The following is a 12,924-nucleotide window of genomic DNA, read 5'->3' as shown; positions in this document are numbered from 1 at the left end:
AGGCGGCGGCGGCCGGTCCGGGCCATGGGGAAGGAGCAGGAGCTGCTGGAGGCCGCGCGCACCGGGAACCTGCCCGCCGTGGAGAAGCTGCTGTCGGGGAAGCGCCTCAGCTCCGGCTTCGGCGGCTCCGGGGGGGCAGGCGGAGGAGGCGGCGGCGGCGGCTCCGGGGGCAGCGGCGGCGGCGGGAGCGGCGGTGTGGGGCACCCGCTGTCCAGCCTGCTCAGGTGAGCGCGGCCCGAGGGGCTGCGGGCGGGGCGGGGGCGGGCGGGCTCAGGGCGGGAGAGAGGGGGTGGGGAGGGGGCGGCTGGGGGCGCTGGGCGGGGAGTCTGGAGCTGCGGGTCGTGTCGGTGGGGCCGGGGTGGAGGAGGCCGGAGGTGCGGGCTCTGCGGGGCCGGGCAGGGCTGCGGGGCGGGGGCGGCCGCACGCCCGTCTGGGCTCGGCGCGGAGCGTGCGGGCGGGACGGCCGCGGGTGCTGGAGCTTCGCGGGGCTCGGGGTCGCGGGGGGGAGGCCGGTCCGCGCGGGCTGTGGGTGCTGCTGGTTGCTGGGCAGCTGCGGACCGGTGTGAGTGGGGCAGCGGGTGCGTCCGGAGGGCCCGGTCGGGGCGCTGCCGGGCTGCTGCCCCCCAGCCGGGACGGGCGGGTGCGCACCCGCCGCCGGGCGGATCCACCGCGGGCCGGGCCGGCCGGGCCGCGCTCCCCGCCCCGCACGCCCGCCCTCGGCCGCTCGGTGCCGCGGGTCTCGCAGCGCTGCGGGTGGGGCTGGGGGCGCCTGTGCCGCGGCTGCACCGGCATCTTTTTGCCGTTCTCTGCTGGACACGCTGCTGTTCCTGTTCCTGGAGCAGCTGGTTCATACCGGGGCAGGGGGAGGAGATCAGAGTCCGGCGCCGAGTGACACTGTCACTGCGCGGCCTGACTGTTTGGAAAGAGGTAATTTGCCCTTTTGTGGCCAAATTTGATCCATTTTTCTTTCCACATAACCTTATCAAACTCCGCATGTTGAGCTGAGCGGCAGAGACCTGCTGACACGGAGTTTGTGTTCTCCCAGCGCCCGCGTTGGCTCCTCTGAAATGTAAATCTGCTCTGGTCCAAATTTCTCTCCTCTTTTCAAATATTAAACACTCTGAGTCCTTGTTTTGAGTGGGAAATTGCTCTGCCCACTTCAGGCTTGTCTGCGTTAGAAGATGGATGTAGGCACAGGGCGTTTAGATAAAGTGGAGAGGGTCAGTGAGTTAAATACACACCGTGAGTGTTATCAGCCTCTTGTTCTAACAGCTCCGTGGCGCTTCCCGGCAGTGCCTGGTGACGACGCCGACCCTTTTCCCCGGTAAGGCGCTGCCCGGTGGTCCAGCCGGTGCGGAGCAGGCCGGCTGTTTGCCAGTGTGGTTTTTCACGTGTAAACCCGTTTGGTGTGTGGATGCGGATATGAAGAATGGTGACTGTCTCAGCTGTCGTTTGTAGCTGTGTGCTCATTAACTTGCCTGTCCTAAGTGTCTGTCGGTTGACGCTATAACCACCCCTTTCTCCCACCAAACCTCCCGGTCCCTGAACCTTCCTCCCTGCTGCTGAGCTACAGTCGGGCTTTTTGCATGTTTACGATGGCAGGTCTCATTCTGCAGGCGTCTTGGCTTTCCCGGCCTGCCGGGAGTCGCCCCAGCGCTTCGTTACTGTGTGTGATGCGCAGCAGCGCCCTGGTCCGCGGGGCCGTGCGTGCACCGCGGGGCTCCGGGGCTGCGCTGCTGGGGAACGCTGCACGTTGGGTACCAAAAACGGACTTCTAGCAGCTTGGAGGCTTGCTGGTTGTCTCTGGTGTTCTGTCAGCCTGTTTGGCTTTTACTTTGGGCTCAATGACTCCAGGTGAGCAGACTTGTGCTTGTTCTGTGGTGATGAGGTTTTTATGAGAAACTGAATTACCTGTGGGGAGAACCTGAGGATTGTTTGGGGAGCAGCTGCTCGAAACTGTTGTTTTCTGTAGTGTGGGCCCAACGGAAGTGACCGCTCAGTGTCCCGGGTGGCTGTGAGATGGCCCTGAGATGTACGGGCTCTGCCGGACACTTTATTGCAGTAGCAAATGCTCCTTCACGTCCCCTTAGTGCCGCAGCAAACCGCTGGATTTTGGGACTGTTTCAAACAGCCCCAGGTTTCACAGCGGCGTGCGTGTCCGTCCGAGCAGGGGCTGCACGTTCCCGCCGCTCCTGTCTGCGCTGCCAACGCGCAGGTGCCTGTCGGGCTGACCTCGCTGCGCGGTCCGGGCAGGGAGGGCTCCGAGCAGCAGCGCTGGTTAGTTAGACTGCGCTTTGCCGTTCTGCACGCCTGTAGAAATGACTTCAAGGCTTGGGAGACAGGGACCGTGAAACTGTGTCTGCCTGACGCTTCAAGGAAAGTGGAAAATGGGCAAATTAAAGGGCCGCGGTGCTGCGGAGGACGGAGGTGCCAGCAGAGTCCGTGCAGGGTCCCCCCCTCTGCCAGGGCAGCATCCCCGGGTGAGCGGCAGGTCAACAGCACCTCGGGATAACCTTAAAGTGAAGGGTTTTCTCTTTCATCTTACTCTTATATCGTGGTTTTTTTTTTTCCTGATGGGTATGTATTGGTTTATCACGTACACGCACCTGCCCGCTGTGCTTGTTACAGTTTGAATGTGAACTTTGTCAGGGTCTTGGCTTCTGCACTTCCTGCTGCGCCCCAGGGCCGCGCGGCGGTGCCGGCGCTGCGGCGGTGCCGGCGACGCGGCTGCCGGCGCCGGGGGGAAAACAGTTCACCGCGCGCGGCTTCTGCGGGTCAGAAAAGCAGGTCCAGAGATTGCAAATGCTTTGTGAGTCCTTGAGGTCTGTTGGATTTTAGGGGCACTTCTGCACAGGGGCTGCAGAATTTCAATACTTCTTTTGCTGCTTCACTGCAAAGTTAAAGGCAGGAAAAAACAAAATCTGCGGCCTGAAATATCAATCTGCATTCAGTACATTTTGCCGGTAGCAGTAAGGGATGAATTGTGTTACAGCCAAATCTGCAGAAAAAGCTTTTTATTTTCATCTGGTGACGTGAAAAGACGGGATCTTGCTGAGCAGAGGGGAAGCTGAGGCTGCTGCGTGAGCTGCTGTGGGTGCGGAGGACGCGCTGCCGGGAGCGGGGACGGCACAGCCGCTGCGCGCCGGGCCGGGCGCTGCTGCACGGCCAGTGTTCCGCCGGCGTGCAGCTGTCACCGGGTTAGGAAACGACACGGTGTTGTGGCTGAACGCCTAGAGCAGCTTCAAACGGTCCAGATGTGGTTGGGAGTCAGAAAAACTATTTCTATTAAAAAAAAAAAGTAGTGTTTCATATTGGCTCCCGGGCGGTTTGGAGACGTGGCCCGTTGGTGCTGCCGGAGCCGCGTCCCGGTTCACACGGCCGGCTGGGCTGGAGATGGCAGCCGGGCCTTTCGCTCCCCGTGTGCCGGGATTAACAACATCTCGCCCACTTGTAACCGTCGTCTCCTCCACACCCCTTCCCGCAGCAGCGCGGATCGCTCTGATGAGCCGCTTGCACGCGGGTGTTGGTGCCACAGGCGTTAGGTGTGCACCCGCTCCCCTCCTGGGAATTGTTTTCTAAGCACTTTTTAAATAATTCAAGAAGGCTGCAATTATTGGCAGTGACTCTGAAGCGTGTTGCATCTGTGTGATCTTCTAATTCAGCTTTGGAACATTTTATTTGCTCGCTTGGGTCAGCATGATTCTGTGATTAAGGCTGTGTCTGGGGTACATCTCAAGGATTCAGGGCTGGCTTTCCTGGCGCTGGAATGGGCGCAGGGTGGGTGCTGGTGGGACTCGTGTGGCCTGAGGGATGTTTGTGACATTCCCTGATGGCTTTTGATCCCATGGGGCGGGTGCTCTGCCGAGCTTTGCCAGCACGTCCCTGCTCTGTCCGTCTGTCCCGTCCACCCTCTGCTCTTTTTCACTCCGCGGGTACAGCTGCGTCTCTGGAACACTCTGTCTATGGGCATCGTTTCAAGGTGAAGTGTCCTGGTGAAATGCAGAGGTGCATTTAAATACAGGGATGGCTGTTTCCTCTTGTCATTGACGCCAGGTACGAGGTCCTGGCCGATGCTGTGATGTCACCGTCGCTGTCCCAAAGAGCTCACTCTAGAGTACAACTTAGTCATGGAAATGAGGTAAATCCTATTTCACAGAAACTGGTGAAAATAAAACTGTTGAGGATTGATTTGTTTCTATAGCAACAGCCTGGAGAAGCTAATACAGCTGCTCTCTGCAGAAGGGAGGAAAACATACATGGGAATGTTAGTCCACCTGGGACTGTAGCTGTCAGCAAAGAGAGATCTTCAACAGACTGACGAAGGGGTGAGGTGCTTAGTTAAAGACGGAGGGCAGGAAGGTGTGAGCTGCGTTTGGAAAGACGTGGGCGCTGGGCTGTGTGAACGTGCCCTTTGCGCGGTGTCCTCGGCGCCGTGTGCAGCCGGTTTCCCGGAGGACGGTGCTGGAGCCGCTGCCGCCCCCGGGCTGCCCGGCGGAGCTCGGGCGGCGCTTTGCTGCGCTCGGGGCTCGCCACGGCCAGTGCACCTTTTAAACCTGGGTTTCACATGACCTTCTGTCCTGCGGGGAATCACCGTGGTTTGCTTGAGAAGTGTTCAGGGCTTGTTGGGGAATCCTTGTTGGATGGACGAGGAGGCGGCTTGTGAGAAGTCGGGCTGAATTTCTGAGCTAACTTTTCTTTAACTCAAACTGGAGCTGGATGCTTGAGTTCATCTCGTTTAGGTTTGGTAAGCCCAGATTATATTAGCACTCTTCCCTTCTTACTTTAATACATGGTTTCTTTTAAAGGGAAATTAAATTTAAAAAGTAAACCTCAAGGCTTTTCCAGCTAAAAGGAGGCGGCTGTAGTGCTGCATGCTAAGGATGCGAGAACACAACCCTGTCTAAAAGTGAGTGCCATAAATATGATGTAAATACATTATCTCATTAGATTTATATCTAATCCTGGTGCCTGCTGGTTTTCAGCCTCTTAGGCCAGACAAGGCTGAAGATGTCATAGGTGGTCTTTCAAATCTAATATTGAAGTGGGTTGGAAATCAGGTGAAATGACTTTTCCCTCATTCTAATTAAGACACTATGAAAACTCCTTTCAAGTTCCAAGTCAATTGCCTGTTTTCAAACTGCAATCCGATGGCAGCGGCCTGTGCTGGTCGGTTTGGGGCTGCCCGTGCAGTGCGGCGATGGGCTCTGGAGACTTCAAAGCTTTGCCTCCTGGTCTCGGTTCTGTTGTAAGGATTGTGAAGTCCATCAGATGACTTCAATAAGGGACGGTATGTCCTGTGGACTTGGGTTTTTCTGCTCTCCAGCTGTCCAGCCTGGGAACGAGAGCCCAAGGGTGCTCACGCCTGGCCCCTCCAGGACCGCGCGCTGCTCGTCCCCGCGCCCGCCCGCGGTGTCCCTGCTGTTCCCGCCCCAGGCTCCGCGGGGTCGCTTTCCTGGCTGCCCTCTTACCCTCGGGGTCTCTGCTCTCTCGTTGCCCTGTTACTTGCTCTCTGGGCATCCAGCGGAGAAACTCATCAAGAAGGAATCTCATCTGGAGTCAGTGCAGTGGTATGTAGTCGACTTGTTGTGTCCCGCGTTGGTGCCAGTTGATTTCTTGCTCGGCCGTGTCTTTCTGCAGCCTTCAGGGAGTTCAGATGGAGCCGGGGCCGCGCTGTGTGTGCTGAGAAGGGGTTCTGTGGGTGAAACGCTTGCCTGCTGACGGGGGTTGTGTTGAAGGGCAAAGCCCGCTCCTAGTGCTGGAGCGTTGTCCCGGCTCTTAATCCTGCGCTCCCACATTCCCTTCCTCGAGGGCCTCTCCTCCCGTCCCGGTGCATTCAGTCTTCAGCTCCAGAGCGACCAGTTTCCTTTGAACGCCAGCTCAGCGTTGCTCCGCGCTCGCCTTGCCGTGCTGGGCCGGCGCGGGTCCCTCTGCGCGTGCCCCCTCCCGTCTGTCGGAACAATTAAGCGCTTCAATGCCAGCAGAAATTCAGAGCCCTCATGTCACTGATCTTGGCAATGTCACCAGGGAAATGGGATGTTGTGTGAGCCAGTCTCATTTTTTTCCAGTCTCCCTAAGGCAAAAGTGCACTCCAGATGCACTTATTGGTACAAAATAATTGCATTTGCTTTCTAATTGATGTAGGGGAGGGGTGGTTCAAGCTCCGAGTCCTTGCTCTGCTTCGCGGGGCCTGTTTACCTGTCTCGTGAGCTCCGGGTGACCCGAGCACCGTTGTGCTGCCGGTGGCCTTTTGGCAACAATTTTTACTCCAAACTCGGACCTTTTGTGTGTCTGTCAAAGGGAGCAGCGCAGATGGACACGTACAGTTCAAGACACGATGCTCTGTTTCTGTGAGTTGATTGTCACGTCTCTTGGGATTCTGCAGCTCGTTAAATCATCTCAGGAAAGGCGAAGCGCGGGTTGGCAGCTGCAGCTCCCGGGCTGTTCCGACTGGGACCCCGTGGTGCCCAGCGGCTGCTCCGCGGTGCTGGACGGGGACGCAGGGAGCGTCTTGCGCCGCTCTGAGGAGCCTGCGCGTCCAGCGCGTCCTGCTGATCTGCTCTGTGTCTGATCGCCTTTTCTAAAAGTATTGCATTTCCTTCTCCGAGCTGCACCGTCTCCAGCACCGCGGGAGCGGAGCAGGGAGCGCTCCCCTTAGCGGTGCTGCTGGTTCCGCTTTGCAGTTCTGCGGTATTGCCAGCTCCGGGCTGTTTTATGTGACTTTCATAATGCTGCTCAGTTTATTGAATTTCTGCAGGAATGTTTTGCTTCCTTTTGCTCATATTCCTCAAACCCCCGTCTAGTCAGATGCAAAAGACAGAGTCCACTGCAGAATTGGTATTTAGTAAAGCTCATTAGGACACTGCGTGCCTTAGGGGCTAAACGCAAACTCTTTTTCAAATTACTCCGGTGAGCATTTTCCCTTCTCCTTCCTTCCCAAATCTCCTCATCTCTTCTGAGTTTTGCCTCCATTTCGGCTGAGTGCCAGCGTGACACAGTGGTGGTTGGGAGGTAAAACGTGGGGCCCTGTGGCTGGTGCCATTTGGATGTTCCCCCGTTTTCCCGTCCCTGCCGAGCGCTGCCCCGGCCGTGTCTGCTCCTGACCCGGCCCCCGGGCCCTGGAGACGCTGCTCGGCTTTCCCGTCTCCACTGACGGTTTTTGTGCTTCTTCCAGAAGAGCTTTGTTCGGATCCAGCCCCTGGAGCCGGCGCGGAGCCCGTGCTGTGTGTGAACTGTGCTCCGCTGCATGTAATCAGCTGGAAACGCTCCGGTAATGGGAGCAGATTGCACAGCCAGTGGCTGGGATGCTTTTAAGAATAAAGGGCAGCATATGCACTCAAACCAGACCTGCGTTTTTTGCCTCTCCTGCAGCTATTTATTTTGCCTCCTGCTCGGGGGGATTCTTTGATGTAGCGTGACGTGCACGCGCGACCCATCCTTTCTGTCTCCGTTGCACAAGGCAGGTGACCGAGCCCACTGCCACCCCCGTGCATTAAATGTAAAGAGAAGCATTTCCACTGCCGGGAGCCATCAGCCAGGGCAGGGCTGCCCTCTTGGATGGATGCTTTTCTATAAGCGATGCCAAGCCTGTCTTGTTCCTTTATGGTGTGAGCCCAGAGGTTAAATGTGTGGTTGTGGTAGTTCTTGCACCAACCCACAGCAGCCTCCTGGGTGAGGAGTGGGAGCCGGCAGGCGGGTTCGGAGGGGGACAGACGAGCTCACCCGCAGCCCGCGGCAGCTCCTGGCCCGCTCCTCAGAGCCGCTGCCGCTCTGGGCTCCGGCGCAGGTCCCGCCGCCGCTCTGGGCTCCGCCGCCGCTCTGGGCTCTGGCGCGGGTCCCGCCGCCACTCTGGGCTCCGGCACGGGTCGCACCGCCACTCTGCGGAGCCGCAGCCTGCGCGGGATCTGCGCTGCCCTTCCCGCAGCCTGCTCGAGGGGCCGAGGCGGCCGTGCTGGGACCCAGCCGCACTCTCCCCTGCCCCGGGGAGATTCTGCTGTAATCTCCTCCGGCCTTGCCTCAGCAGGTTATTTTCGGAAGGGCTGTTGCATTATCCAGTGCTGAGGCCGGCGGGAAGGGGTCACAGCTCCGCCGCGCGCCCACCGCTCCAGCCCCTTCCCACGGCCCGATGGGCAGCGTCACTGCACTTTCTGAGCCCCGAATCCTGCGCGAAGCGCTGGAGTTGTTTGTGTTACCAGTCTGTAAGCAGGAAATACCGAAAGAGGGTCATGTTCGCGTTGCGGGAATCTTGCAGTTGTACGGATATTAGTAGCCAAGATGTGAACATTGACTTGCGATGTCCTCTGGGCCAGGGACTGGGTGTCATCTGCCCCCGGCCTCAAGTGCCCCGTGACAGCGTCTCTGGGGCCTTGAACATCTCCAGACATCTGGGACCAGTTCTGAGCTGCTTCGACTTCCCTCGAGACCTTGGGCCAAGTCACTCACGCACCCTGAAGCTGGAACAGCACTGGTGCTGTGCCTGTTGTCCTCAGGGTGGGTGTGTGAATACACCGGGCAGTGCTGGTGCTGTGCCTGTTGTCCTCAGGGTGGGTGTGTGAATACACCGGGCAGTGCTGGTGCTGTGCCTGTTGTCCTCAGGGTGGGTGTGTGAATACACCGGGCAGTGCTGGTGCTGTGCCTGTTGTCCTCAGGGTGGGTGTGTGAATACACCGGGCAGTGCTGGTGCTGTGCCTGTTGTCCTCAGGGTGGGGTGTGTGAATACGCCGGGCAGTGCTGGTGCTGTGCCTGTTGTCCTGGGGACGGGGCGCGTTGTCCCGGAGCCTCTGGTCCCTGTAATGCGGATCAGTGAGCCTGTCAGTCGGCTCCGCGGCTCATCCTCTGGTTGAGGACGCTGATTGTTCTCAGGGTGCTTGGCCTCTGCTCGAGCGCGCTGCCCCGACCGCGCTGTGAGTAAAGTTACCGCGCTTGGGAGGAAATACATGGGAAAGGCAGAGGACAAATATGGCCTTGTTTAAAGGAACTATTGGGTTTTATCGTGACCTAAAGCAATATGCCTTATTCAGCAGTTTTTAGAAACAGGAAGCTTTATTTAGAAGGCTACGGCACTTGCTGAATCATGGAGCAGGAGAGCACAGAGTGCAAGAATTAGTTTAAACAGAGCAGGTTTGGCAATTTTCGGAGCTTTTCTTGTGTCCTCAAAGTTTAGTGTTAATTGCCTTGACCAGATGCATCAGACACTACCGTGGTGCGGCAGAGGAGGTGAAATCCCGGTAATCACTGGGGCAGTTTTCTCTCCATGAGCAGTTGTGGGAACATCCAACCTCCTCTTCGCCGTGAGGGGAGAAAAGAAAGCAAATGGTGGTGGTCACATTGGCTCCAGACCTTCTCAGAGCTTTACTGGAAACTTGTATTTACAGCACCCTCCTTCCTGCGCAGGGATGTGTTTTCAGGCAACATGCAGGGAATGATGAGGAGTGACGGAGAGGACCACGCACAGGACAGAGATGGTTTCACTGGCAGAACGTACTGATGTGGGTTCTGTGCTGCTCTGGGGTGGCGGTGGACACCGAGCTCCGGAGCAGCGCCGGCTCTTCCGCACGCGGCTCGCTCTGTTTTAAATAGGACACCTTGCAGCGCTCGGGGGGAACATTAATCCCCTATGGGGTTAATCCTTAAATCCTTGGCGTTCGACTTGTGAACAAGGGAGGGAAGTTTGCAGTATTCCCGGAAGTGCTCGGGGACCTCCTCGGTGATGGTTTGCTGTCTCTCGTGGTTAACTGTGGACACGTTCCTCTGGAGCTGCTTTTGGCAAGCACGGTGTGTTTGAGAGACGTGTGGAGCAGGAGAACGCGGGGGGTGTGGAGGCGAGTCCGTGCCGCCGTGTGCCGACACTAACCCGCCCCGCGGCGCCGCGTGCTCGTCCCTGTGCCGCGCTCCTAACCTCGGTGTGCACATAACCGCCTGGTGTGAGAGCCCGCGCCTCGGCCTGCGGCCGTCTGTCTGTCCGTCCGCTGTATGCTAAGTGTTCCCTGTCCGTTTTCTGTCTTGCAGCATCTGGAGAGGGCCCAATGTGAACTGCGTTGACAGTACTGGATACACCCCGCTGCACCACGCTGCTCTGAACGGGCATAAGTGAGTGATCGTGCCGTGCTGGTCAGGGGGACGCTGAGTGCGTGGAGCTGCGGTTTCTGGGCAGCTCAGTCACCAAACACCCAAAGGCGGCGGTAGTGCAGCGCGGCACCATCTTCAGGACAAGCGCTGAAGGACACGGGTGCAGTGAAGCTGTAGAGGCGCTGCCTGCTGCACGGTGGTCACACATCACAAATCTGGCAAACACTGGGTTTTCAACCAGCCTTTTATCGATAAGCCATTTGGATAAGATAGAACGACACGTTCAGGGTGCTTCTCCAGTAACAGTCCTGTGCAGTCTGTCTGCTGTCCCACGTGTTGCTGTGCCTGCACCACTGAAATGTGCTTTTGTGCATTAGTGTGTTTTTAAGTAACTCCAGTCTTCAGCGCGGTAAATCTCCTGTTGTTCATTGCTACTTAAGATGTTGAGAAACTGAGCGCTAAAATCCTTATTCATCTGCATTGTGCTGGTGCCATTCACTTGTCACCGGAGCGGCTCGGGGATGGCCTCGGTCCCCGCTGGCTCCGTTAGCGGGAAGGTAACACAGAACTTTCCGGAGCTCACCCCAACAGCATTGCATTGTCTTTTCTTGGGCAGCACTCAATAGGAACGTTTTAAAATCACCTGTTCAGATGAACTTTGTGTAGAGTACTTACTGCAGAATGTGGGCTGTGGAACAGGGGCCAAATGCCTGATGGGCTCGAGTTTCCTTCTCTTGCAGGGATGTGGTGGAAGTGCTGCTGAGGAACGACGCGCTGACCAACGTGGCCGACTGCAAAGGCTGCTACCCCCTGCACCTGGCAGCGTGGAAGGGCGACGCGGACATCGTCAGGCTCCTCATCCACCAGGGACCCTCGCACACTAAAGTGAATGAGCAGGTCTGCCTGTTTTCCTGTATACCATGGATGGAGACGCGCTGCTCCGGCGCCTCCTGGCCCTTCCCAAACTAGTAGCAATGGTTGTAAATTCCTGCTTGCTAGTGGGACAGGAAGGGGCAGTGCCTAAAGTGATACCCCGGTTCCGAGTTAGTGGTTGAATGAGCGGGGTATATATGTTTATCTAGAGAGGTATAGATGTGAGAGGCACTCAGCACCTAGGAAGCGGTCTCCTGCTTTCGTACTGGGCTTCTGAAACTAACCCATAGTGTTCGCTTTCAGTTGCTGGATAGCCGAGAGGTTTCTAGTGCTGTCAAAGGACACACTGGCTCCCTTCTTGGGGACTAATCAAAGCAGCTTTGTTTGGCCACGCTCTCTTAGCTCCTCTCCTGGCTTGTCTCTAGCACTTGCTCCAGTTAGCTCATTTGTAAGCTGTAAGATAATTTTAGCCCTACTTGCCCCCAGATAAGTCCCAGCTTAATCTTAAAGAACTGTTTTCTCAGGCAAGAAAACAAAAAAAAAAGGGGATTGTTTGCCCTGTGTGACACTGCTGGGATTTGCTCCAGGACGGCGGGGACGGTGCGCAGAGGCAGCGGCTCCGTGCAGCAGCAGCCGCATCACCTGGAGCGCTGGCTCCGTCTGGCCGCCCCTGGGGGGCGCGGGTGTCCCGCAGCTCAGGAGACCTTAAACGCTGCTGCGGCAAGAGCCAGGTGTTGTTCAGGAGTTTCAGACAAGGGCCTGGCTTACTGAGCGGGGCTGAACACTGAGCCTGAGCGATGTTGTACTTTGGGAAGCCAAGGAGCGAACTCCCTTGGGCTGGGTTTAGGAGTCCCCATCCTGCTTCCAGCCGGTCCTGCGGGCACCGACGTGCCACACGGAGCTTTGCTGCTCCTCGGTACAGGACGGCTGGCTTGATGCATCAGGCTGCTCCACGGCCTTGAAAGCATCACAAAATGAAAAATATGGTGGTAATGCTATTGTCCACCACTCCCCAACGGAGCAGACATAGCTAAGAGTGTGTGTTTTAGTGTCTGTGGCAGGGTTTTCCAGGTCGGGGCTGCAGTCGGTAGTGTCTCTGGGCACAGCCGCAGGCAGTCAGCCTGTTTCAGGGTGTAGCTAGCCGGCTGCAGTCAACCCGATAGGAACTGACTGGGCGCCCCGAGTGTAAACTTTCTGCTCCAAGTAGGACAGGTGTAGAGAAAGCTTTGCAAAAGATTAAAAGCTTAGTGTAATCCCTCCAGGTAGCATTTCATTAACGTGTTTAGCAGGAGCCTCTTTAACCGAGAAGAGCCAGGCGAGCAGCCCGCGCGGTGTCCGCAGGCTGCTGACCGTGCTGGGGTCGCAGCACCCGCGGCTGCAGGTTCTGCTGTTAATGGCTTTGACTGGAACAAGATGCTGAGTGCTGTCGTTCCCCCCTGGGAGTCACCCATTGCTTTGTTGCTATATCTCACCCATTTCATTATCACATTTTTGTTTCTTTTTCCTCTTCCTTTTTGTAGAATGCTCTTGAGATCAAAGAACTCAAAAAGTACGGCCCCTTTGACCCATATATCAATGCCAAGGTGTGTACTTTGCTGTCCGCATTTCACTGCATCGTGACTCCACGCTGCACTCGCGTGCTTCCAGGTGCAATGTCATCCACTCGCAGTAACACCTGTTCAGTTTGCAGCTGCCTGGGGAGGAGGAAAACACCACCGCTCCTTTACTGGGGGTTTCTTTCTTCAAAGCAGTTATAGAAACATAAATTAAGGGAAGTTTTTCCTTACTTTCCTGGGGGTTTCTTCATTGCTTAGCCTTGTAGGACGCACGGTGATGGTCAGTTTGCTTGGTTTGGCTGGATGACTTCCAAAAGGTAATGTTATTTCAATTAAAATGCTCTAGGTCTTGTTTCATGTGCTAACGTTGCTGATCAATGCAAAGAGAAGGAATTTTTTTTCCCTGCTTAAACATGGATGCATCTTTTCT

At 56.9% G+C, this 12,924-nt stretch overlaps 2 protein-coding genes across 15 annotated transcripts in view; one reads left to right on the top strand and one right to left on the bottom strand.

Moving 5' to 3' along the window:
• LOC309448191 (small ribosomal subunit protein eS10) overlaps window positions 1-12,924 on the bottom strand; it is a 242,828-nt gene that overhangs the window by 87,225 nt on the left and 142,679 nt on the right. The gene's annotated exons all lie outside the window — the stretch shown is intronic.
• ANKS1A (ankyrin repeat and sterile alpha motif domain containing 1A) overlaps window positions 25-12,924 on the top strand; it is a gene marked incomplete at its 5' end in the record, with an annotated part of 75,913 nt that continues 63,013 nt past the window's right edge. For 12 of the 13 annotated variants that reach the window (XR_014185737.1, XR_014185738.1, XR_014185739.1 and 9 more), the window contains 4 exons: window positions 25-224; window positions 10,006-10,086; window positions 10,806-10,962; window positions 12,459-12,521. Coding sequence is in view for 3 of the 13 variants with exons in the window: in XM_082069481.1 (XP_081925607.1) it covers window positions 25-224; window positions 10,006-10,086; window positions 10,806-10,962; window positions 12,459-12,521 (501 nt within the window). The remainder of the gene's footprint in view (window positions 225-10,005; window positions 10,087-10,805; window positions 10,963-12,458; window positions 12,522-12,924) is intronic. The other variant, XM_082069482.1, reaches the window with a different exon arrangement.

The sequence above is a fragment of the Streptopelia decaocto genome (assembly GCF_964273445.1).
Source record: "Streptopelia decaocto genome assembly, chromosome: 19".
Classification (NCBI taxonomy): Eukaryota; Metazoa; Chordata; class Aves; order Columbiformes; family Columbidae; genus Streptopelia; species Streptopelia decaocto.
Note: the sequence above shows the minus strand (reverse complement) of the source record. Positions and strands in the feature narration are given on the sequence as shown.